The sequence below is a fragment of the Haematobia irritans genome, chromosome 5 (assembly GCF_050003625.1).
Source record: "Haematobia irritans isolate KBUSLIRL chromosome 5, ASM5000362v1, whole genome shotgun sequence".
NCBI lineage: Eukaryota > Metazoa > Arthropoda > Insecta > Diptera > Muscidae > Haematobia > Haematobia irritans.
Genome location: NC_134401.1, coordinates 75,788,596 through 75,815,039, shown reverse-complemented (window position 1 = coordinate 75,815,039; position 26,444 = coordinate 75,788,596). Strand labels below are relative to the sequence as shown.

Genomic DNA, 26,444 nt, shown 5'->3' with positions numbered 1-26,444 from the left:
GTATTCAAATGCTACTAATCTGAACTAAAAAAGTCTTTTAATTGAGCAAAGTTTTTACTAATTTTTTAAATATTAGATTGGTATTTTTAAAAGACTAATATATAAAAATTTAACGATCAACGACCTCACTTTTATTTAATCTCACGCAGCATTGCTTGGTCTTTATATGTCTTATATAATAAGATAAAGCTTTCTTAATTCTAGTGGTTAATAACAAAGCATACGAAAATGTATAGGGGGAAAATAAAAAATTACCTTCTTTTTCAGTGAGATCGGAGAACTTTACACCACCACTGTAAGCATATTGTAAAACATTTGCAATGGACAAAAAAAAATTAAATTACATTAATTAGGAGATTAGGAGTCGTAAATTTTACCTGAGTAGAACCGTAGCAGTTTCAGGTACTCTGAACACCTAAAAATATGAATATTTTCTTAATTGAAATTGTTATAAAATATATTTTCTATTTAATATAGCAAATCAATGAATATTTATGGAGAATTATTAACTAAAGCATATAATAACTAAGCATGTAATTGTAATCCTAGTGACCAAAACACTTAGGTGTTATATGGCATTCAAATCTATAAAATACACTCTTCTTTATACGAAATATAAATCGTTTATGTAGCATGTAAGAATTTTCCCATACAAAATAAATCTAAGCATTCTTTCGTACATTAAAAACCTTAGGGCGATTTCGCATCTGAGAAAATATGCTTCACCAGTGTTTTACTACTTTACACCTCATTGACCCTCTTAAATGATAGTATCATTCTAAAGTTACTGCCAATTCATAAAGTTGTGAAAATCTCTCCATTTATCATTAGCAATCAATTTTGAAAATGTTTAACTTTTTATACATAGAAACTAACTAACTTCTTGTTACTACTCTGATGTCTTCACTACCAACAAACACATGTTCCTCTTTCTCTCCTATTGAAGTGTATTCAGAGTGATCACGTCGAGTACAAAACTTCATAGAGTACTCTAACAAAAAACAGTTACTCTCCATAATATATGTTTTCGGTTTGTTATAAAGAACGGCAAACGTTAAGGTAAGTGTGTGACATACATAAATATATGAAATATGTGACATATATACATATTTATGATTAATAATAATGGAAAGTTTTGCTTCGCACATAACTGAGAAATACTTGTGGTACCACGTGAAGTGAAGATAATCCATGTTGTACTTTTTCTCAAGTACTTACATTTTTATTGTTCCTTGTTTTTCGGAACACATATAGTTTCGGATAAGTACTTGGTGGTATATGCCAAGCAAGTGTTCTCTTCACTTCACTACTTGCGCTCTGAGAGAAAGACAGTGTATGTACTATATTCGACAGCGAACTGCATACATGTAGTGAAAAGTTATTCGATGCAGACCTCTACTAGAAATAATCGTGAATAGACAGACACAAATATCGTATCAATCGAAGAATATATGATGTCAATCTGACAACGATACAATTACACCGTGGGCGGTAAAAATAACAAGCCGTGTTCATAATCTTAAAACCTTATGATTTATATCATGCGAGTACAATTTTCCTCTTCTTCTTGTTGGTTAGTTAGTGGATGTACCTTTTGAAACGGTTTCAATATGTTAGTAGTGGCGGTCGTTGTGCGGAGTCCAAATAGTCTACATTTGCATTTGTTGATGTAGAGCTCGACCGAAGCATCGGCTTCGGCATTCGGCCAAAAATCGATAATCGGCCACAAATCGGCCTTCGGCGTCAAGAGGCCGATTAACCGAAGCCGAAGCTTTTTGAATAATTTATTTGATATTGATTTGTCCAAGTGTTCAATTTGTCTCGGTCAAAACTCCCAGTACAAAAAAATATATATATAAAATCATTTTTTGTCATTATAGTATCAAACTACTAGACTGAATTACCTTTTATTGTTGTATTTATGCATTTGTTGAAAAAATATTCTAATATTGAACTAAACACACCAAATTTCTTTAATTACAAATTGGAGGAAAATAATCGGCTTCGGCCGATTAGTGCTTTTTTGCCGAACATCGGCTTCGGCAAAAAAAACCTGCTTCGGTCGAGCTCTATGCTGATGATATACAGCATCTCCAAGTCCGTCAAAGTGGGCAAAGTATGATTTACAATGTCAAGAATTTGGTTTAGTAAAGTTGGTCTTAGTGGGGATATTTGTGTTAAATTTGGAAATGTACAAAACGCTATTGTTGATCGTGTTAAGTGTCTTGACGTCATCATTCTAAGGTTAATTTTTTTGTTTATTTTCTGAGTTCTATCCGAAACGTGAATTTTGCGGGATCGTGAATTTTATCGTGAAAATAATTTTTTCCCGAACATGCATTTTGTTCGGGGAAAAATTAATTTAATTTAACATTGCAGCAAATGTCTTAGCCGAGACACAAACCAGAAATTTTAAATTCAACTTTAATTTGGCAATTTTATCAATTTTTTTACCACTGTGCGAAAACCACGAACTTTGGAACCACGACGTCCAAAATGAAATTACCATCACTGGATAGGTACTTTTCAAATTCATTAGATATCATTAGACAATAAATTCAGAAACCGGCAAATTGAAAATTATTTTCTGTGTGATTTTATACAACTTTGACCACTGTGCGAAATCCGTTCCGGTACTCCGTTTTACGATCCTTTGCATTGGATTTTAAGTAAAAAAGAGAGAGAAAAATATTATCACAAAATTTTCTTATGATTTTGATCAACTTTTTTATTTTTTGCTTCGAACGTTGGTTGAACCTGGCAATGGTGGCACCAGACGTAGCACACTGAGATGTTCTGCTTTATAAAAACTTCTATTTAAACGTTTAGGATACGAACGTAATATGACACAAAGGTATAACGTTCTAACTACTTTTCGAGATATTTTTTATTATTATGAATAAAAAAACGCAGTAGAGCTCGACCGAAGCTTCGGTATTCGGCCAAAAATCGTGTGGGAGTTTTATCATAATCTGAACAGAAATGTCTGATATTTGGAACTATAGAAGAGCGTGAAGATAAATTCGCGAGTTAAATTCGTGGTTTGTGTCTCGGCTAAACAAAATTCAAATTTGTGGAATGAATTTAACTTTGTAGGACGAATTTAACTTGTGGAACGCATCAAAACACAACTTTGTCTTAAAACGATGCGAGTACAGTACAGTATTTGAGATATAGCGCCACCAGATATCGGTTATATATAGCCCCGATATTGTATCGTCCATATCTGGGAAACGACTCTTGGTGAACTGACCAGATAAAAAGCCAGTTGGACATACTGAGGAGGATAAAAAATTAAAATTAAAAATAAAGTCTCATGTACAGTATTTGAGATATAGTGTCGCCAGATATCGGCTATTTATAGCCCCGATAGTGGATCACCTATATCTGGCAAATCGGAGATCGGTCTATATGGGGGGCTATACATGGACCGATAGGCACCATTTTCGGCACACCTATTTGTGGTCCTCAAATACCTCTAGATATCACCTGCCTGCAAACAAAAGACGAATCTGTGCAAAATTGCAGGGCGATAGATCCATTTGTCAAGGTAATGGCCGTTTGATGAAAACAATCACCAAAATTAATAAACGTGGATTCCCAAATGTATTTTTAATATAAACTAATGTTTTTATCTTAAGTAAAACAATTAATAAAGTAATTCAATTTCACAAGAATATGTGTACGTGACTCAATTCGTTGTTGACGCTCTCGTAGCTTCTTCTCTCCTTCTCTACTGACGGTTTTATTCCAATCTGACAGCACAGAGTTGCACCATCTCAGCGATGATTATTTCGTACTTGACAGTTCGGCCAATCCTGACATAAAGCTGTCCTCAGCGTCCTCATCGTCCTGGAAGGCCAATTCAGGAGCATCTCGACACCACCGTTTCATTTTATCAGAGCTAAAGACTGAGCAAAACTTTCGTGGACTTATCTGCATTCCAGGGATATCTTCGACGAGATATCTGTCGTTCTCAAGCACCCGAGAAATAATGTAAGGGCCACGATACTTCGGCTCAAGTTTCCTGGAGTCACCAGTCGCTTGTGGCTCGTTCTCTAACACGATGAGATATCCTTCTTTATAAATGGCTGGTGATCGATGTCTTTCGTTAAATCGTTGTTTCTTTCTTTTTCGATGTTGACCATAGCAAGTCTTCTCTTTTCTTCGATTGGGACCTTGATTTCATTAGGCAAATCATCTTGAATAGCAGCAGCGATTCGGTTTCGTACTAAATCGATCGGCTCAAAATCAAATATTAATTCGTTTGGACTAAATCCGGATGTAGAGTTTCGTTGGGAACTGCCCACTGTAGATTGTGCAAATCTATATCCCAGTCCCTCGGTTCATTATCGGCAGTTCTAAGATACGAAAGAATTATCTGATTGGCGCGTTCTACTTGCCCATTCGACCTTGGTGTACGCACAGCTGCCTTAACATGCCTTATATTGTTGCATTTGCAATATTCCTCAAAACTCTTGGAAGTGAAAGCTGTGCCACGTCGGGGAAGGCCAAAATAACTTGATAATTCATTTAAAACGTTGAGTACTGGAGCTGTCTTTGTACTTCTAACTGCTTTTACCACGAGATATTTTGTAAATGCATCTGAAATCGCCAATACTCTTAGTAAACGGTCCTAGATGGTCAATATGTATTTTTCGAAATGGAAGAGGCTCTACTTCATCACAATGCAACTCTCCCTCAGGCTTACCTCATTTTGCCCTGTTATAATAACATTCCGTGCATGCGGCAATATATTCTCGTACACATTTTCGCATCCTTTCAAACCAAAACGTCCGCTGAATTCTTTCTAACGTTTTCACCAGACCAAAGTTTCCAATGTCATCATGACAAGTTTTACAAATTCGCCAACGAATATTCTTCGGTAGTACAAATCGTAACCCATTCATGGTTTTTCGATACAAACGATGATTTTGTAGACAGTAATCGGTTTCGAATTGGTTCGCTTGGTCCGATTTCTTTATACTTTTCAAAACGCCAATTATGTTGCTTAATTTCGAATCTTGTAATTGCATGCTCAGTAGCCAGTCCGCGCTTCCACATTCGATGTTCATTATAAACTCTGCTGTCTCTGTTTCCTTCGGAGGTTCGTCTGGCGATCGGCTAAGGGCATCAACATGTGTCATTCGAGAACCTTCGCGATGTACATACTCACAATCATATTCCATCAATCTCATAAACCAACGTGCGATTCTTGGTACCAATTGTTTTGTCGTTTTGACTTAGTTATGGCGGCGCAATCAGTTATGAGACGGAATCTTTTCCCAAGAAGATAAATTCGGAATCGTTCCCACGTTTCGACTACGGCGAGAACTTCGAGCTCATAACTGTGGTATTTACTCTCTGCCTCAGTGCAGTGACGACTATAATAAAACACTGGGGGTAATCGCTCGTCCGTACCACGTTGCAATAAAACGCCTGCAAGTCCAACGCTACTCGCATCGGTGTGAATCTCATGTTCAGCACTGAAATCAAAAATTGCTAACACTGGCGCATTACAAAGAACGGAGATTAATTTGTCAAACGCCTCCTGATGTTTTGAATTCCATTCAAAAATCACAGAATCCTTCTTTGTTAAATCGGTTAAAGGACGAGAAATTTGGGAATAATTTTCCACAAATTTTCTGAAGAATCCAGTCAATCCCAAAAATCGGCGTACCTCGGTAACGTTCGTTGGAATCTTAAAATTCTTTACAGCTGTCGTTTTTTACTTCATCAGGCTCTATTCCAAATTTACTTATTTTGTGGCCAAGATACAAAATTTCGTCGGCCAGGAAAACACATTTTTCCATGCGTAACGTGAGACCACATTTCTCAATAATTTCCAAAAATTTTTCCAATCGCTCAATTCCTTCATCTATCGTTTTGCTTGGAATTACTATATCGTCTAGATAAACTAAGACTTCACCAGGATTCATCATCGCAACAATACTATTCATAACCGACTGAAATACTGCCGGAGCATTCACAAGTCCAAATGGCATGCGGTTGAATTCGTAATGTCCGTCGTTTGTTACGAAAGCCGTATACTTTCGAGAATCCTCCTTAATCTCAATTTGGTGATAACCCATCCTTAGAACCCATCCAATAAGAATATCCCAAGGTAACAAATCTTCATCAACCACAAATAATTCTGCATCAAACTCGGCATTATCGATCGTTAATTTTACCATCACTTTTCCAACGCACTTATATTCTCCACCCGCGAATCCTTTCAATACCAAATCACATTGTACGACGTCACCAACATTCAAAGAAAGTCGTTTTCTTATTAGACTGCGATCACTACCACAGTCGATAAAAGCTTCGGCGTCAATATCGTTTATGTGAACGGCTTTGCATAAATTAACACCAGGTTTTGTCATGTCATCTTTTAATTTGTTTACATTCGCGTTTTGTTGTGATTTGCAATCCTCGGTTCGATGTGATGTTCAATTACATTTTGCACAGCGTTCTTTTCGTTGTGGTTCGGGGCATTTATTCGAATAATGTCCAAATTTGGAGCAATTGTAACACTTCACCTTGGCTGTTGTTTGTTCACCAGTCTTCTTGATGGCATCCTCCGACGTTGGATTTTCGTGGACATAGCGTTTCGGCCTAGTCACAGTGCCACTTGAAATCTTTATCCCGTTGTAATTACAATAAACGTTGATATCTTTCAAAAGCTGGTTACAAGTAGAGTATTCATTTGATATTTTCCGTTTAAGGTCGAGGTCGTTTATACCATTCACAATGTGCCGTGCTATAGCTGGATCAGACAAACTGCCTTTTCTCCCCATAGCGTACATTTTGAAATAGTACTCCTGTGGTGTTTCGTGTGAACTACGTATCGTCTGTGATATCTTGATATGAATATCAGCTGCGTTTTCAGCATAAGCAAAATCTGCAAGAAATTTATTAGTAAACTGTGACCATGTTAAAAATATTTCCTGTAATGAATCGACCCAATAATTCGCTGGTCCTTGCATTTTCTGTTGCACTGTAAATATCACTGCTTGGTCACTCCAGCCGTATGCTGCTTTCAATAATTCAACTCGTTTTACAAATTGTACTCAATTTAATGACTCATTTGACGCTGGATTGAAATCCGGTAATAAAGATATAATATCCTTTACATGTCCGTACGGGCTATTTTGCACTATAGGATTCGTATTGTTAAACTGGCACGGTACTTGAGCTGTCGTAGCAAATGTTGGCAATGGATGCATAATCGTGGTGGGTTGTAAAAAATCGTGGGCATACCAAGTATGTCGTGCACCCAAAGTTTGAGTATTAACAAATTGAGATGGTGGTATACAAACCGGTGGTGCAGCATATATGGTTTGTCCCGTTCCGTGGTTAACATGTGTTGCACCTGATGTATATTGGTGGCTGTATACCGATCGTGTAATGTTGCCGTTGGTCGTACAAAAACTTTGCTTGCATCCGTATGACGTCGACGGTAGCAAATTTGTCTGGGGTATCGTTGTTACAACATTTGCACCTGGCACGTTTTGATCCATTGGGTAATCGTATGGAACATTCGTTAGTACCGCCTCCGTCTGAGGCATCGTTGGTACCACAATATCTCCAATTGTAGTTGTCGTTGTAGTCGCCTGCCGTGTGCCGTTGACCACACTACTTACTGGTTGTCGTTGTTCCGGTGTTAGGAATGGTGGTTGAGGCGATGACGCACATGATGGATTGAAATTTGCTGACCTATAATCATCAATTTGCGCTCTCATGCTTGTCACAAGATCCTCCAGATGTTGTACTCGTTGATCCATTTCATTCGTGTTCGGGAATCCTTTGAATTCATGATTTCCAATTCTCTCGATTAACTTCTTTTTCCCAGAAGTTGCAATTCCTAGATCTCTGCATTTTGCCTGTAATTGTTTCACAGTAAGGCTTCGAAGATTTTCCATCGTTTTGAGAAGAATTTGGGCTTATCCCACTTCTGATGGACAGGCGGACATGGTTATATCGTCTTAGAATGACAAACTTATTATATCCCCATCACCAGCCCAGCAAAAAAATTGGAAGTTGTTCCACAAACATTTCTTTTAAAGCGCATTCCAGAATCTCCAATCGATTTTTTTCAACTTCCGATGCAGTCCTTTTGATTAATAAAAAAGTAAAAAAATAATGAAAAATAAATATCATCCCTGGTGGGATTTGAACCTGTGCCGTTTGACTTTTTCGCTTCCATGGAAGTTCTTTTGAGAAGATTTTGCAACTTATGAGAATTTAAAATTGTTTGTTGATTTTTTATGGACAAATACAAATATTTATACGAAAATATATGCCGAAAATAAAAAATAAAAACGATGTATAACATAAAAAATACTTTTTTAGAAATATATTTGATAAAAAAATTGCCGCTGGTGAGATTTGAACCTGCGTTTCTTATTTGTGCATTCATACTAATGAAGAACATCTCGAGAAGCAGTTAGAATGTTATTCCGCGGTGTCGTATTAAGATTATATCACAAACATTTGAATTGACGTTTCGACGCTTTGTTCAATGGCGTTTGTGGCTGAGTGTGCTATGGCGTTCTGTTATGGTACCAACAAACCCAGGTTCAACCCCTGGTCGGAGCGAAAAAATTATTCAAATTGTAAAAATTAGATAATAGGAAGTGTAATATAAAATATGGATGAAACAAAGTGACATTTTTTTTTTTTGGGCTTTTTAAATTTCTTCATTCAAACAAGCTAAACAATTTTTGTATCAAAAGTCACATTTTTGATTTTGATATCGCTTAAAATGCATATTAATTTAATTGTATCTATATTAGCTCCGTTTGCGTACTCGATAAATTTTGATTTCTATCACAAATTTTAACTGGAAGTACTTCGTTTACACCATCTTTTTAGCTGTAAAAACTTGCTGGAGGTAGCAAACAATTATCAGGTGGTTTTAATCATCAACAAATCCAATGAGCGATAATATTGTGCGAAAATACCTCCGTAAATAAATTATATGTGCAACGTGTAAATTTATGTTCTAGTCTTATAAAGAACTTTTATTGAAAACATTTTTTTATTTTTTTTTTTTACACTTTTGTACGTTACTAAAATACATAAACAAAATCTTTACTTAGCGTTTGCTTTGACAGAAAATACATACTTAAATTTTTAGTCATAGAAAATATTTATATGTGTAAAAATTATATTTTAGCTATATGTCAAAATAAAATTAAGATAGTTTCATTAACTAATACGATATAGTATTGCCCTTATTTATTAGAACTTGCTGTAATCGGTGAGGCATAGACATACCAAGTTTTTCAGAGTTGCCATATCGTTTTTTTCCCATTCTGCCGAAATTGCAGACTGCACTTTTTGGGTGTTGTGTATTGCTTGGACTTCGCAAATATCTTAGCGGATAATATGCCCCAGAGATCTTCTATAGGATTTAGATCGGGACGTAGCGCTGGCCAGTCCAGTAAAGGTATGTCACGAGACTTAAAAAAGTTTTTTGTGTGGCGTGCAGCATGGATGGGCGCATTATCTTGTTGCAAAGTCTAAACTTCAACATATAACTCATCTGCAAACTCTATTAAATTGTTCTCCAATAAATTGACATATATCTCTGCGTTCATTTTAGTGGGGACATAACATATTTTAGATTTTCCTCGTGTTCCAATAGCTGCCCATACCATAACAGATCCACCCCCGTGGGTGCGTTTATAGCAAGTTTGACGAGGGTACAGAGAACCTCTCCAATATTTGTGATGGGCATCAGGACCATCCAAATTGAATTCCTTTTCGTCGCCAAATATAACCGTTTCGAACTCTTCGTCCCAAAACTTGTATTTTTCAGCAAAAGAAATACGAGCATTTTTATGGTGTTGTGTTAACTAGAGGTGTGCACAATTCCATTTGTAAATGCAGAGTACACGTGTACTTGCTAAATGAGTACATCTATTTGAGAGAGTCGCAAACAATTGGTACACATTTTAATGAACAACAAAAGCCACGAGTAACTTCTTGTTGCTACTCTGATGTCTTCACTACCAACAAACACATATTCCTCTTTCTCTCTTATTGAAGTGTACTCAGAGTGATCACGTCGAGTATGTTGCGAGAACAAAACTTCATAGAGTACTCCATGTACCACGTGCAGTTTCAGAAATACAAGAAAACAGTTACTCTCCATAATATATGTTTTCGGATTGATATAAAGAACGGCAAACGTTAAGATAAGTGTGTGACATACATAAATATATGAAATATGTGACATACATACATATCTATGATTAATAATAATGGAAAGTTTTGCTTCGCACATAACTAAGGAATACACGCAAAGAAAAAAAAAACGTTTGGAAAACGTGTACCGAAAACGTTTTTCTTTTGTTAGAGTTTTTTTGAATTGCTTTGAAAAGTATACACTTTTATCACCAAAAAAATTCGTTTGTTACAACATTGTTAGTTTTTCAATAAAAAAAGTTATTTTTGAACCAACAACACAGTCCATTTCGTTTATATCAAACACTGTTCTTTTCTGACTTTTGGTCTTTAATAAGACACATTTTACAGTTCATAGTAAAAATTTAATATAGTAGAATGTAATGTTGATATTAATAAAAAACCTTTGGTCGAAGCAGGGATCGAACCCACGACCCTTGACATGCAAGTCGGACGTAGCAACCACTGCTCCACGGTGCCCAACTAAATGTATTTTTCTGTTAAATAAAATCGGCTCGTGGGCGCCGCAAGCTATGCTATATAAATATAACTTATATGGGTAATTGTCCATTGATGACAATAACGGCTACATAGCTCAGTGTGGGCTTACAAATTGCATGGTCCGAGGTTCGATTCTCCGTCCACACGAAAGGTAAACAAAAAAATTAAAAATGTATCAAATCATATAATTTCTTCTACATTGTTTGTATTACAGAAAAAGGTGCTAAATTACGTGGAAGTGAGACAGATGTGAGGGAAAAAGCAATTAGCCAGGAAATTTTTTTTAGTTAGTCTTTATGAAATTGTTTTTACATCCTGGAAAAGAATAAACGTTTATCACAAAAAGTATATACTTTTCTTCCAAATACACTTCCTTCCAACGAAAAGCAAATGGGAAACGAACTTTGTTTGTCTAAAATTTCGTTTGGGAGGAAAGAATTATTTTTTTGCGTGTACTTGTGGTACCACGTGAAGTGAAGAGAATCCATGTTGTACTTTTTCTCAAGTACTTACATTTTTATTTTTCCTTTTTTTAGGAACACATATTGTTTCGGATAAGTACTTGGTGGTATTTGACAAGCAAGTGTTCTCTTCACTTCACTACTTGCGCTCTGAGAGAAAGACAGTGTATGTACTATATTCGACAGCGAATTGCATACATGTAGTGAAAAGTTATTCGATTCAGACCTCTAGTGTTAACCGCGGATTAGGAATTTTATCGTATTTTAGTCCTATATCGTGCTTGATAATTTGCTATGTTCGTTGTATAGTCACATTCAAACACACATTCTACTTTTGTTTCGCTGTAGCTCATATTTTCATTGGCAACATGTTGGCGAATATGTCGCTTTGTCCTTTGGTCTACGGTTGGAATGCACCCACTGCGTTTAACACAACCATAGTTTGTGGGATTTTTAAAAAAATTGCTAATCGTATTGCGGTGTCGATTTGTCGCCGATGCAATTTCTCCAATTTTTTGCCAGCTAGGTCCATTCCGATAATTTTTCCACGTTCTTCCTCTGAAAGTTCACTTCCCCGAGGCATTTTTCACTAAATATTAAACATTTGCACTAAATTTCTTCTGAATACATAACGAGTATATACGGCCGTAAGTTCGGCCAGGCCGAATCTTATGTACCATCCACCATGGATTGAGTAGAAACTTCTACGAAAGACTGTCATCCACAATCGAATTACTGGGGTTGTGGTATCTTAAGACTTCTTAACATCGTTTTCTAAATTGTGAGTTAGTCCATACGTGGAATATATTAGACAATACGTAGAGAGTCAGAATTGAAATATGGGGGTCGCTTATATAGGGGCTATATACAATTATGAACTTGATATGGACCAATTTTTGTGTGATTGGGGATCGATTTATCTGATGGCTATATATAATTATAGACCGATATGGACCTAGCTAGGCATGGTTTTTAACGGCCATATACTAGCACAATGTACCAAATTTCAACTGACTCGGATGAAATTTGCTCCTCCAAGAGGCTCCAAAACCAAAATATGGGGGCTATATATGATTATGGACTGATATGGACCACCAAAAGGCACCGGAGATCAAATCTGGGAATCTGGGGATCTGGGGATAATTATGGACTGATATGAACCAATTCCTGCATGGTTGTTGGATACCATATACTAACTTCGCGTACCAAATTTCAATCGAATTGGATGAATTTTGCTCTTCCAAGAGGCGCCGTAGGTCAAATCTGGGGATCGGTTTATATAGGGCCTATATATAATTATGGACCGATTTCGACCAATTTTTGCATGGGTGTTTGAGGCCATATATGAACATCACGTACCAAATTTCAACTGCATCAGATGAATTTTGGTCTTCCAAGAGGCTCCGGAGGTCAAATCTGGTGATCGGTTTATATGGGGGCTATATATAATTATGGACCGATGTGGACCAATTTTTGCATGATCATTAGAGACCATATATTAACACTATGTACCAAATTTCAGCCGGATCGGATGAAATTTGCTTCTCTTAGAGGCTCCGCAAGCCAAATCGGGGGATCGGTTTATATGGGGGCTATATATAATTATGGACCGATGTAGACCAATTTTTGCATGGTTGTAAAAGACCATATACCAACACCATGTACCAAATTTCAGCAGGATCGGATGAAATTTGCTTCTCTTAGAGGATTCGCAAGCCAAATTTGGGGGTCAGTTTATATGGGGGCTATACGTAAAAGTGGACCGATATGGCCCATTTGCAATACCATCCGACCTACATCAATAACAACTACTTGTGCAAAGTTTCAAGTCGATAGCTTGTTTCGTTCGGAAGTTAGCGTGATTTCAACAGACGGACAGACATGCTCAGATCGACTCAGAATTTCACCACGACCCAGAATATATATACTTTATGGGGTCTTAGAGCAATATTTCGATGTGTTACAAACGGAATAACAAAGTTAATACATCCTATGGTGGAGGGTATAAAAAAAAACATAAATGTAGATTAGGTTGCTGTAATGAATCTGTGCACTCTCCAGCGAAAAAAAAAATGTAAATGATGTACAATGCACATATAATAATTTGCTATTGAACTTCTAACTTTCATTACAAATTTCATATAACGGTACATCGAATTGGTGTCTAGCGACAAAATCGCTAATGATAATCGTAGCATAGAGGGTGATAAACATCGTTAGAAAGAAAAATTTTAAGTACCGTTATTTTCATCCAAAAGAGAAATGAAAAAATTTTTGCACATATATTTATTTTTCCAATTAACCCAGGACAGTCATCCTTCATCAAAATGATGACGCGTAAGTTATACTAATTCAACAATTTTAGGGATTTTATTTTCATACTAATTAAAAACAAATTGAATAAGAAAATTAACTCAATTTTGGCTCTCATTTTTGCTCATGTTGAAAATTATAGACTTGAAATAAGCCGTAGTCAAAATAACGAAGGATGACGTTGGTGTACAAAATATAACGATGACTTTCAAGGGTTAAAAAGTTGATTGAAATTGAATTTTTTAATTAACAAATTTGTTGATACAATTAACTTTTTAATCGGAGCTTAAGGCTTTGTATCTATTAAAGGTCTGCATCGAATAACTTTTCACTACAGGTATGCAATTCGCTGTCGAATATAGTAAATACACTATCTTTCTCTCAGAGCGCAAGTAGTGAAGTGAAGAGAACACTTGCTTGTCAAATACCACCAAGTACTTATCCGAAAAAATATGTGTTCCGAAAAAAAGGAACAATAAAAATGCAAGTACTTGAGAAAAAGAAAACATATATTATGGAGAGTAACTGTTTTTTTATTTCTGAAACTGCACGTGGTACATGGAGTAATCTATGAAATTTTTGTTCTCGCAACATACTCGACGTGATCACTCTGAGTACACTTCAATAAGAGAGAAAGAGGAATATGTGTTTGTTGGTAGTGAAGACATCAGAGTAGTTACTCGTGGCTTTTGGTATTCATCAACATGTGTACCAATTGTTGTGCGGCTCTCTCAAATAGATGTACTCATGTAGCAAGTACACGTGTACTCTTCATTTACAAATGGAATTGTGCAGACCTCTAGTATCTATTAAAGGTCTGCACAAGTATGCTTGAAAGCGATTTCAAATGGCTTGGATTTTTATAGAACATGCAGAACATCAGCGCTTCGCTAAACAAACCGAACAAATACCTCGTTCGACGGCAGCATGGCTTGAAAACACAAACACAGCAAAAGGCAATCGAACCCAAACCCAAGAATATAGAAGAGGAAGATGGGAGATTGGCTACTGAGCACATCAAACCATTTACCACATTAGTTTAATACTCGAACTAAACGCGTATACGACAAGTATGTTATTGACATAGCATTAAAATGCAAATAAAAAGAAATTAAGAGCAAGAAATAAATTTCCATAAAGGGGAAAATGTATTTTTTTTGTTGCCTAAAATTTAACATTGTTTCATTAAGAAAATTAAATTTTTCATTTAAAAAATAAAAACAAAAAACGAAAAGCAACCAAAAAAATTACAAACATGTATTAAACTAATCTGGTAAATGCAACATTTGGTATGACGCAAGCCAATCTCCCATCTTCCTCAAATCTATAATCTTTTGTGCAGACCTTTAGTATCTATAGTTCTCTTTATGTTAGATTAAAATTTGTAGTTCTAAGTTAACTAATAAAGAAAATTTTTTAATATTGTAATACTTGTTACCAAAAACAATGGAAGATGAAGATGGGAAAATGGCAGCAGAGGGTATCAAACCATTGACGGCGTTCGATGCAAACGTGTCGTTTATGATTTTTTGTTCCACAAATTAAACTAAGAATAAAAAGAAATTTATATCAGGGAATGACGTAGAACAATCGGTCAAAAGTTTCTCATTATTATTTACACAAAATTTAACATCATTTGTGAGTTTTTAACAAAAAATATTGCAAATTAAAAATGAACGAACGTGTATGTATCGAACACCGTAAATGCAACTTTTGGTATGACGTCGCCCATTTTCTAATCTTCCTTTTCTATTGTTTTTGCTTGTTACAATCAATTGTTTTTTTTTTTAATATTTCTGAATCGAAATAAGCCTTGAATTTTTTAAATGGTTTTTACGTTTAAAATATTTTGTCTAAAACCCCGTATAGAGAATAAATATATATATAATTATAAATTCGTGAGTGTTTCAATTACAAAAGGTTATGGGCTACGCAAAGGAGACACACGGATTCCCTCAGTTCAAAGGATATGGATTCGCCGATTGGCAGTTCCGGGTAAAAATACATCTGAACTCGCTAAAATTGATGGACGTTCTAACCGGCGATCCTGCAAATGAAGGATCTGCCAGAGCAGATTTTATGAAAAAGGAACAGAAAGCTAAAGAAAGGATTGTAAGTTTCGTACATTGTTTAGATTTCATACGAGAAAGGGAAACCGCAAAAAAGATGTGGAGCCGTTTACATAACTCGAAATCTGTTCTAAACCAGCTTCTTTTGTGGAAGAAATTTGCCAAACTCAGAATGAATTAAGGTGATACCACTGTATCTCATATCCTTGCATTTGACAATTTGGTGAGACAATTAAAACTTGCCGGGGCTACGATACAATATTCCGATATTTTGGCTCAGTTATTTCTAACTCTTTCAGAGAAATAGGATCCTCTAGTCACAGCATTGCAAAACATGAATGACGGAAAACTGGATTTGAATTTGGTAAAAGAGCGGTTAATATCTGAAGAGGCAAAGATGGCAGATCGAAGCGATGACAATGTGGATGATAAGACAGCGTTTTCAACAAGGAAGTTCAGTAAGAAAAAGAAGTTCAATGGAAAATGTTCCAAATGCCACAAGATTGAGTTGTGCAGAAACTTGTTCGGCCAAAAAAAATCTGTGTCGTTCATGGTGAGTACAAAACAAATGGGTTCTAAGCAACAACATGGAGAAATTGTTTTCAAACTGGATTCTGGGGCAAGTGATAATATCGAAAGAGACAAAATGTGCTACCCATTTAAACAAAAACATTACATTAGAGAAACAACTGTAATCTGTACAAGCCAACAGCAAGAGGGGGAGGAAGACTATGGTGCTGGTCTCGATATTGATGACTGTGGGAGATGGTGAAGGCCGTAAAATTGGACAAAATCTAAACCGTAGAAGTGAAGGTCTTAAAAACTCATTGCAAACGGAAGAGATTTTGGCTAGCAATAACGACGAAATTGCAGATCAACAGCAAGGTAATATTCGAAAAAGTAGCCGACTCAGCAAAATGTCCTATAAGCTCTTAGATTATATAACTGGACTAAACCTAAACCCAGAACGAGTCAATACCCAGCAAACAAAGCGTCGCCAAAAAAGTAATTAAAATGTTCTTTTTTGGATCCGGAAGTGGTGCAAAATTGACGCAGAAGCGATGAATTTAACATGGGCTTGTCATAGGACGGAATTTCATCGGCCGATGCACTGAATTTGCATCACTTCTTTAGGTGTGATCCGAATTCAATGTTTAGGTTGTAAATTAAAAAATTCTGTGATATTTTCTCAAATAAATAATTTTTATAATTTTTAATGGAAAATTCACAATTTTTTCAGATTGGATTTAGCATTTTTTTCAACAAAATTTAAATGATTTGTACCATTTTATGAATTCTTACTCTGTTTTTAACCTCATTGAAACAAAAAAAGTTAAAATTACCCATTAAAAGTATGAAAAAAACAAGTTATGAAAAATTGAATTAAAATAACTTCCTGGGTAGTTAAAATAAAGAACATCATTGGGAGTGCATCTTCTGGAAGTGCTTCTAAAGTTGTGCCTTTGGAAGAATTCTATTGCTGGGTAACAATACTCCGGTCAAATACGTAGAAATAGTTCAAGGAGACGATTACGAGAGGGATATAAAGGATGAAATGCTTCCTATGGAGAAAAATCGTGTGTGGCAATTGGTCAAGATTCCACCCAATACAAAATTACTGAAATCAAAATGTGTATTTCATATAAAAGAGGACGAGGATAGTAAGTATGGAATACATTATTTGGATACTGTTCAAAGTTCATTTGAACCGGAGATTGACACCTATGGGTTCCACTGTGGATTCATATGTGTGGGTCCCACTGTATATAGCGGACAACTTCATTTTCTCGAAATTTCTTTGTCCTTCATTTGTTTATTTGGAATTATGTTTGGAATGATGTCTGGAAAAACTACGTTTAGTAGGAAGATTCCAAGCATTGACAAATGATCAAATGAAGTTAGTTGAGTTTCGCACTTCGACTGCTTAAAATCGTTTTCCCACGTTCTGCTCCCCCGACAAGTAAAGCATCGGAATTGAATAGTGATTTTTTTATAAACATTTATAATAAATAACATAAACATAGTGAACAACAGAAATAAAACAAAGTTTTTCTAGGAAGACGTTTACACAAAGTGACCCAACAAAGCCACCGTGGTGCAATGGTTAGCATGCCCGCCTTGCATACACAAGGTCGTGGTTTCGATTCCTGCTTCGACCGAACACCAAACGGGTTTTCAGCGGTGGATTATCCCACCTCAGTAATTTCTGAGGGTTTCAAAGCTTCTCTAAGTGGTTTTACTGCAATGTGGAACGCCGTTCGGACTCGGCTGTAAAAAGGAGGTCCCTTGTCATTGAGCTTAACATGGAGTCAGGCAGCACTCAGTGATAAGAGAGAAGTTCACCAATGTGGTATCACAATGGACTGAATAGTCTAAGTGAGCCTGATACATCGGGCTGCCACATAACCTAACCTAACCTAACATATAACACTGAGAACATAGTAAAAGTGATGGACACATACAACACACAAGTGAAAGTGCTAAAACCGATGAATTAAACCTAAACCTAAGCTTAAAGCTAATATTGCACAAATCCGTTTTTTGTTGCACCCAGTTCCCTTTCCTATTTTATACATTAAATTCCTATTTTATACTGCACATTGAATTCCTATTTTATATTGTACATTAAATAACTATTTTCGTATTACACTTTGAATTTATATCATAGAGTGAATTATTGCACATTGTTATTGTTACTAAATAATGAATTTCTCCTTTTAATAAGTATAATTGAAATTTCTCCTTCGATATTTTATATTCAATAAAATGTTGTGAATATTAAAACTAATTTCCATCTAACATCTTATTATTTCGAAAGGCAATAAATAGAAAAAATAGATTGCGCGGATAAAAAGATACCTATGCGCCGGTGGCAAAATTGTCTACGTTAAGAATTTACCAGTCCCACCAACTGGATGTAAAAACGGCTTTCCTCCATGGTGATCTGAAGGAAGATATATTCATGGAACTCCCAGGTCAAGATTCAAAAAGTCCACAAATTTAAAGACGATTTCATTAATTTTGAAGAATTTTTCAGAATTGACCAACATCTATTTTTATGTCAAATCACTTAACTATAAGAACAAAACGACGTCACTGACAAGTTTGTCGACAATATTATTTTCAGTGTACAATGGCTGTTCTGAAAGGATTTCGATACATTTTATTTGTTGGATCACTGGTGGGAGGAATTGGAGCGACTCTTTATCCCATTGTAATTAAACCCATAATGGGTGTGGATGATTATAAGCACATAAGAAAACAAGTAGCTGGTTCAACAAAGCATTGAATACCTGTTGGCGGCGTATATTGCCTCTGGAGAACATGCTATCTGTAAAATATCTGAAAAACAATCACTTTATTCCATTTGGAAAGTCAAAAATTGTTTACCAATATACCTTTTACAATTTTAAGCAAAATAACTATGTTTTCAGCACTTGATTATACTAATGATAGTGCTTTCTGTGCGGAATCCAGGAGTTTTTCTACACATTCAAGGACATAAGTCTCCGTTTAAAGCGAGCAACGTACTTAAAACAATATATAAATAATGGTAGTGCCGCATTCAGCGCATCTGAGTTGCACTATATAAAACAGCCAATATTGTGGTGAGAATTTTAAATTAAACAACCTTATTTATTTAATTAAGTAAGCCTACTTATGCAAGTCTGAATTGATACAGAATTTCGCTTCCACGAATTGCCCCGAATATGCCTAAAATGCGTTGAGTAATTGAAATTCCGGAATTTTAGGCAAATTTTGTCGTTTAATTTTTCCCGTTTTCTGATGTATTGCTGTGTCTAGCGCGGCGTTTATGCAAATTTACCAAAAGGAATGCCAACTGATAAAATATGGGAAACTTTTTTTGAAAAAAATTGGTGGGGCAAATCATGCCGCATAAAATTTTAGTGTATAATTCAGCGCTTTTTTCTACACACACATAATGCAATATATCTTTGTTCGATCGAAAGCCTGATAAAAATATGTTAACAATGGTTGTGATGAAATTAATGCAGTTGAGTTGCACTGCTTCCGAAATCGTTGAAATTCATACATAGAAGAAGAAGTCCATCCAAAAATAAATTCATCGATGAATTCCTTGGAAAGGTTAACACGAAATCAATTAATTATTTTGCCGACAATATCATCGTTGATATATGAGCGGTCATTTATGGTAAGGATTTGTAGGTTATGGAACTCTCTTCCGGTTTCCTTAAAGGAATTTGACTTCTCGAACAATTTTAAGAGAAAACTAATAGACCACTTCAATCAATAAAGTCTTAAGACTAAAAAATATTTTTTGTTATGATTATTGAATTATATTGTTACATTGTATATTTCTTTTAATATGAAATTTATGAATTAACAAAATATCATTACACTTTTAATATAATAATCGTATATGGCCAATATTTGCTCGATTATAATGGATTAAATAAAAGCAATTCACATCTAATTTTTTAACTTAGTAATAACATAATATCTTGAGAATATTATAATAACATAATAAGGACAACATAAACGAGTAAAAAACTTTACAACAACGTGTATTTTCTGCAAAAATGTGCCACATAATGGTGAGAATCATTGCTTTAGTGGAATTATAGATAAGCCACGTTTTACATAAATACGATTTATGTTTCCTATCATTGTCCTGATAAAAATTAACTGTAATTTGGCAGAATTATCCTTATCAAAAAAATCCAAACCTTTGAGTTGTGTTTAGATTTCTAAATATGTACTGTGTGCGATATGTTTATTTAGGATAGATAAGATTTGTTGTGTTGTGTTTTTAGTATATCCAGGTACACCTTCTTTGTTATAATTTCTTTTAAAACCGACACCTGTGCTCGAAATACAACCTCACACCCTAACAGATTATTTGCCAAACTTCACTGTAGGTATTATATTCTTGTTTTCGACGGCTGTAACGGTGTTTTCGTCATACTTTTTGAGGTCTGTCATGAATGTAGAATATAATCTTTGTGTCCTCGCAAAATATTACATTTTCTCAGGCCAAACATTTGAAAATTGAAAATACAAATTTGGCATGCATAGTTAATTTTGAACCGATATCAGCTAAATATTTTGAAAGTTTTACGGGACTTGCAAAACATTCAGATGTACGAAATTTTAAGATCGGTACATAAACACGTCAATTACCATCAAATCGGTAACAAAATATATGGCAGCTATATCTAAATCTGAACTAAAATCAATAGCGATTGTCTTTGACCCGAAGAAAGCCATCATGCTAAATTTGAGGACGATCGGACTTAAATTGCGAGCTTTACTTTGCACACAAAAATTACATATACAGACGAACGGACATCGCTAAATCGACTCAGAATTTAATACTAAGCCGATCGTTAATACTAACGATGGGACTCACACTGGGCCTTCTTGGAATTACATACAAATGCACAAACTTATAGCCTCTACACACAAAAAATTATCACCAAATTTTTTTCAATTAAACATTTAACTGAATTTGGAAACGGATTCAATTAATATGTTAATTGATTCAATTAATTATTTAATCAAAACCGAATAAAAACCAATTAAAAAAATGATTGATATTTGTTACGTTTCCAATTAAAATATTAATTGATTCAATCAATTTGTTAATCAATTCGGAAATAATTTTCAATTACAAACGTGATTGAAAAATTTTCCGTTTCCAATTACACATGTGATTGATCCAATCACCTTTGTGATTGAAATTGAATAATTTTGAGCAATGGAAAGAGCGAAAGAGCGAAAAGAGAACAAGAGAATGGGTATTTATAAAAAAATGTGTGATGGAGAGATCAGTCTGTGGAAGTAACTCGTAACGAACGGTTGGGTTTTGTTTTTCGCGTAAATTGAAAAACATGATTGGCGACATTCTGTCTGCTGCATTCAAAATGTGTGCATAAATATTTTCAACGCAACAACAAATCATAGCAAAGGGTTGAAATAAATAAATTGTGCAACAACAAATGGTCACGTGGTAAACGTTTGAAAAAATATATGAGAGAACGCGAGAACGCATTAGAAATTACCTGTGTTTGTGTTTTGTGGTATTGTAAAAATGGAAAACAATCTACGTTTATTGAAGGTAAGACATTGTGAAATGTGAATACCGTTTTCTATTGAAGCCTGTTTACATTAACAAACTAAAATAATAATATATTTTTTATTCATATATTTTAGTGAGCAATTTTATTTCGTGAAATTGGTCAATCAATCAACTCCATCATTTTATCAAATATATAAGAATATACGAATATGTTAGCAATCAAAAGGTGGGTACCATATTGATCTTTTAAAATTATAATTTTTTCACTCCTAGTTTTCTTAAAACCAAGAACGGTATGGGTTTGTTGGGTCTTGTTGTTGTTGGGTCTTGAAGTTGCGAAGTAGCGTTGGCATTAAATTGTATTTTTGTTTTACCTGCCTTTTTCAGTTTGAACCCAAGTGCTGAATTATGTAATGGTAAAAAAGTTCTTTCTTTTGAATTTAAAAATATGAAAAATATCCGAAAATAATAAAAAAATATGTATTTTCATTTATATTTTTTCTATTTCCAGAATTTGCAAAGTATCATAAACATAATACCAAATATTTCATTGTTTTGCCATTATTTTTGTCTTTGATTGGTTCAAGTTTTAATAGACGATTTCAATGTGTGGAAATTTTGGAAAGGAATTGTACTAAAATTAATTAATTATTACCGAGCTCCTTAATACACCTTTTTATGCTAGAAGACTACAACTGCAAAAGAAGATTATAAATCTGCAACCTGGAACTAAGAATTTAACTTGATATTCTATGCAGGTAAGTTTTAGCAAAATTAACTTTTAATTGAACAAAATTAAATTCGAATTATACTGTTTACTTTCAGAAAAACTAATTTAGCTTACAGGCTGCTGATTTATTGGAAATCTAGGCGCATTTACATATTAGAAGGAACATGCTGACATGGTTATTATGATAAGGAAGATAATGATTTATATAGTCTATTTTTTTCACCCTATAGTTGTTATTGATAGTAATTGTATGTGTAAGTTATGTTAGAACAAAACACAAATGACAAGAACCAAATTTATTTGTCTATTGCATAATTCAAAAAATAATAAAATATTAAATATATTTTATAAGGAACACATATTTTCTTTTATTTCAAATAAAACTAAATATGATTTTGGGGGCGCAATATATAAATTTTTTGATTGAAATTTATAGCCAATTTCAATTAATTATTTAATTGAATGAATCAAATAGTTGATTGATTTTTGTCGCGAAATTGATTAAAATTTTAATTGATTCAATTAAAACTGTGATTGAATTTTATGTTAAAAATCAATCACGTTTTTAATTGATTCAATCACACAATTAATTTATTCCGTTACAAAAGTCAATTAAATTTTTAATTGAAAATCGTGTTGGTTTTCAATCAAAATGGGTGATTGATACTATCATTTTCGTGATTGAAGACATTTCTATTAAAAAAATGATTGAATCCGCGATTTTCGTGATTGAAATCAAAAAAAATTTTTTTTGTGTGTACCACAGTAGTGGTGAAGGGTTTAAAAATGTAGTGCCAATTTACGTTCTATATATCTCTCTTGGAAGTTTCATAATTTATCGCACTAAAAACAAAATATTTTGCCGGGTTGTTATGAAAAACTAGTTGGTCATGGCTTGTCTTCCACGAAATTTGCTTCAATTTATATAAATTTTTGACGATTTCACCCTGTCCAATCCGAATGACTAACTTTGTAATGATTTGAAATTTATGTTTTTTGTTTTGTATATTCATAGAGCAAATGTGACTCTCAATAGAATATACATAATCTAACCTCCTGCTTTTGAATATATATTTATATCTTTAAATGCGGCAGACATTTTGCCAACATATCTTACCTTCCATCCTAGATTTTCAAAAAATGTGCACAAGCGAGACTGTCCTGTGGTTTTACCTCCGCACGGTCCTGCAATAGATAGAACAATAAGAATAAATTAATTTAAAATCTAATCTTTAATTTAAAAAAAGAGGCAAAGCCATCGTCCTGATTTGGATAGCATACTCTTTTTCGATTTTCTAGGAAATGGCTCTATCCCTACCACTTACCAACGGCAGAGAACGGTTCCTCTCTCTCAAAAAAGCTACTGGCATTTCTAAGTGGATCCACAAGTAGTGCATCCAAAAGGTTGGCTAATTATACGAACAGTTTTACAGGTTGCTTTCCCCAAAACTTGTACAAATACTAACGAGCACTGTCATTTGTAATTCGTCATTAAATCATGAACCATATATGTACCAGGTTTTCAATTTTGGCACCGTATTCAATGTATTACTTTTAAAAGCAACCATGAATTCATTAGAATAAGCTAGTATTCATTTTTTTCTTTTTGTAACTTAAACCCGAGGTAAAGAACTTCCATAATGGTATTTAAACCATTAAACATGGTTCTTCGTGCGTCTTTGGACACTTATCTGTAATACTCAATACAACCGTCGAACGGAACGGACGTGTTTTTCAATAGCGGATAAACTCATCGTAATAGGTACCTACTAAGAATTTCAAGTGTGGTGGGATATTAAGCAACCATGCAGCACAATTCCAAGTCATCCACTGGGTTGCTAACTTCAGGGCCCAGTGGACGGGTATCGACTGGAGTTATAAATCTGGGCAATGACCAAGAGTTAGGCCCAATTAGTCGACCTGTAGACGGGTCGACAGGTGGCGACACTATGACAAGTCGAACTTTTTCTAAGGTAACGACATCAAAAGGAGGTAATCCCTCACGAAAGAGATTCAAGGAACGCAGAAATGCTTTGTTTATCCTAAAGAAGTTAGGATCAGTCGACCCAAGCACGCTATCGGCTAAACGAAGCGATTCCTTAAAATGGGCTCAAGGAATTCTTGAGACTGGAAAAAGGGAACGATCGCCGGATGAGCTGCCATCCTCCAAAAGGGATCAAAGATCGTTTGCCTCAGTTGCTAAAGAAAGCCTTGTGATGGCTATCATTAATAAAGGAGCATTGGACGGTATGATTCCAAAGCAAAAATGGGGGGAAATTGAGAATGCTCTGTCTGTCGTCTACTCACAGGTGCTGGAAAAGTTTCCCGGCCTAGATCCTCGACACCAAGAGGCTGGTTGGTATCAAGGACGATTTAAGCTAGTCGCATTTGAGGACCAGAGGTCTATAGAATGTTTTAAAGCTGCTCTGATACTAATTGGTGAAGTTTGGGAAGGAGCTGCTCTAGAGTTAGTCGAGAAGAAAGACATACCGGCTAGACCTAGAGCACATGCGTGGATACCTGCAAACCCTTCTGACCCTGAATCTATTTTAAATATACTGAAACGATGCAATCCAGATCTTCCAACAGCTGATTGGAAGGTTGGCCGTTTGGATGAAGTGGATGGACCAAGACGGCATGCAGTGTTTATATTGAACACTCAGTCTTTGCCACATCTAGCAAAGTCCCAGGGCCGTGTATGTTATGGCTTTCATTATATCCAAATGAAGGTATATAAAAACGATCAGCTAAAGGATTCAGAAATGGACAAGCCTCTGTCTGAATCAGAAGTAAGCGGATCCTCTTGCGAAGTCGAGGGAGATACCAAAGTTGAAGACATGGATAGACACCGTATGCGAGAGGAGGTGTCTATTGCCTCAGAACTCACCAAAGTTGAACCTATGGTTATTGCGAGAGTCACCGAGATCTCTGAAGAGAACATTCTTGATGACTCGATTGAAGCGGCTGATGTGACGGTTGTTGATCCTACGGATCCTCCAGATAAATCTTCATCATTGTAAGGCTGCATGTGCTGCCTTAAAAGTTCTCCTGATGAAAGGGGACATAGATATAGTTCTTATTCAAGAACCATATGTTTATAGAAACAAAATATGTGAATTAAGTACTCCGGGGTTCAAACTATTGCAGTATACTGGTAATGATGTAAATCGAGCCTGTATAATTGCTAAAAACGAGCTCAACTTGTTTCTGCTTCCTTCAATGTGCAATACAGACACTGTCGTTGCCAGTTTAGAAATAGCCAAATGCAAATATTGGGTATCTTCGGTCTACATGGGACATGACAGGGAGATGCCTCCATATGCCGTTAAGACCTTAGTGGAGCAGTCACTGAAAACAAAGACGAAACTCATTATGGGATGCGATGCGAATGCACATCATAGTATATGGGGAAGTAGTGATACTAATGCAAGGGAGAGTCGCTAATAGAGTTTATTTTGCGTACTAATCTGGTAGTTTGCAACAAGGGAGATGCCCCAACCTTTGTCACTAAAAACAGGCAAGAGGTTTTGGACATCACCTTGGCCTCGCAAGAACTGAATGAAATGATATCTGAGTGGCAAGTGAACACAGCTTCTCAGATCATCGCTACATCAGTTTCAAATTTGATGTTCATATCACAAAGACCATATTTCCGCCAAATGTTAGGAAAGCTGACTGGAATAGGTATAGGGAATCGTTCAATATGATGATACCGGAAATAACAGAGACAAATATGAGAAATGTGCAAGATATCGAACACGCAGTGGAGCGGATTACTAAGGCCTTCAACATCTCACTGAAAGCTGCATGCCCTGGAGGAAAGCCAAGGGGGAAACATCGACCACCATGGTGGTCTACGGAATTAAGTAATATGAGGAAATCCTGCAGGAAGCTCTTTAACAAGGCAAAGTCCACCAGAGCCCCTGAGGACTGGGACGCTTACAAGAAGAATCTGAGAGGATACAAGCGAGAACTGAGAAAGGCTCAGCATAACTCTTGGAATGATTACTGCAGCAGTATTGAGAATACGTCCGAGGCTTCCAGACTACGGAAGGTTCTAGCATCCACCAACTCCGCTCCAGGTTTCATTAAAACATCGGAGGGCAATTGGACAA

At 35.4% G+C, this 26,444-nt stretch overlaps 2 protein-coding genes and 1 long non-coding RNA gene across 6 annotated transcripts in view; 2 read left to right on the top strand and 1 right to left on the bottom strand.

The window, feature by feature from the left end:
• The window catches only part of Ttd14 (TRPL translocation defect 14), a 160,106-nt gene that overhangs the window by 92,474 nt on the left and 41,188 nt on the right, over window positions 1-26,444 (bottom strand). For all 4 annotated transcript variants that reach the window (XM_075313490.1, XM_075313492.1, XM_075313493.1 and 1 more), the window contains exons 2-4: window positions 23,447-23,514; window positions 378-415; window positions 256-293 (exon numbers count right to left, since the gene is read on the bottom strand). In XM_075313490.1, the coding sequence (XP_075169605.1) occupies window positions 256-293; window positions 378-415; window positions 23,447-23,514 (144 nt within the window). The remainder of the gene's footprint in view (window positions 1-255; window positions 294-377; window positions 416-23,446; window positions 23,515-26,444) is intronic.
• Window positions 18,647-18,850, top strand: LOC142241721 (uncharacterized). The gene has a single exon (XM_075313502.1). It carries the CDS (start codon window positions 18,672-18,674, stop codon window positions 18,825-18,827), a length of 156 nt encoding a protein of 51 aa, XP_075169617.1. The 5' UTR covers window positions 18,647-18,671; the 3' UTR covers window positions 18,828-18,850.
• LOC142241526 (uncharacterized) lies at window positions 22,006-22,686 on the top strand. The gene is made up of 2 exons (XR_012723671.1): window positions 22,006-22,357; window positions 22,425-22,686. It is a non-coding gene; the product is annotated as an uncharacterized LOC142241526 (long non-coding RNA).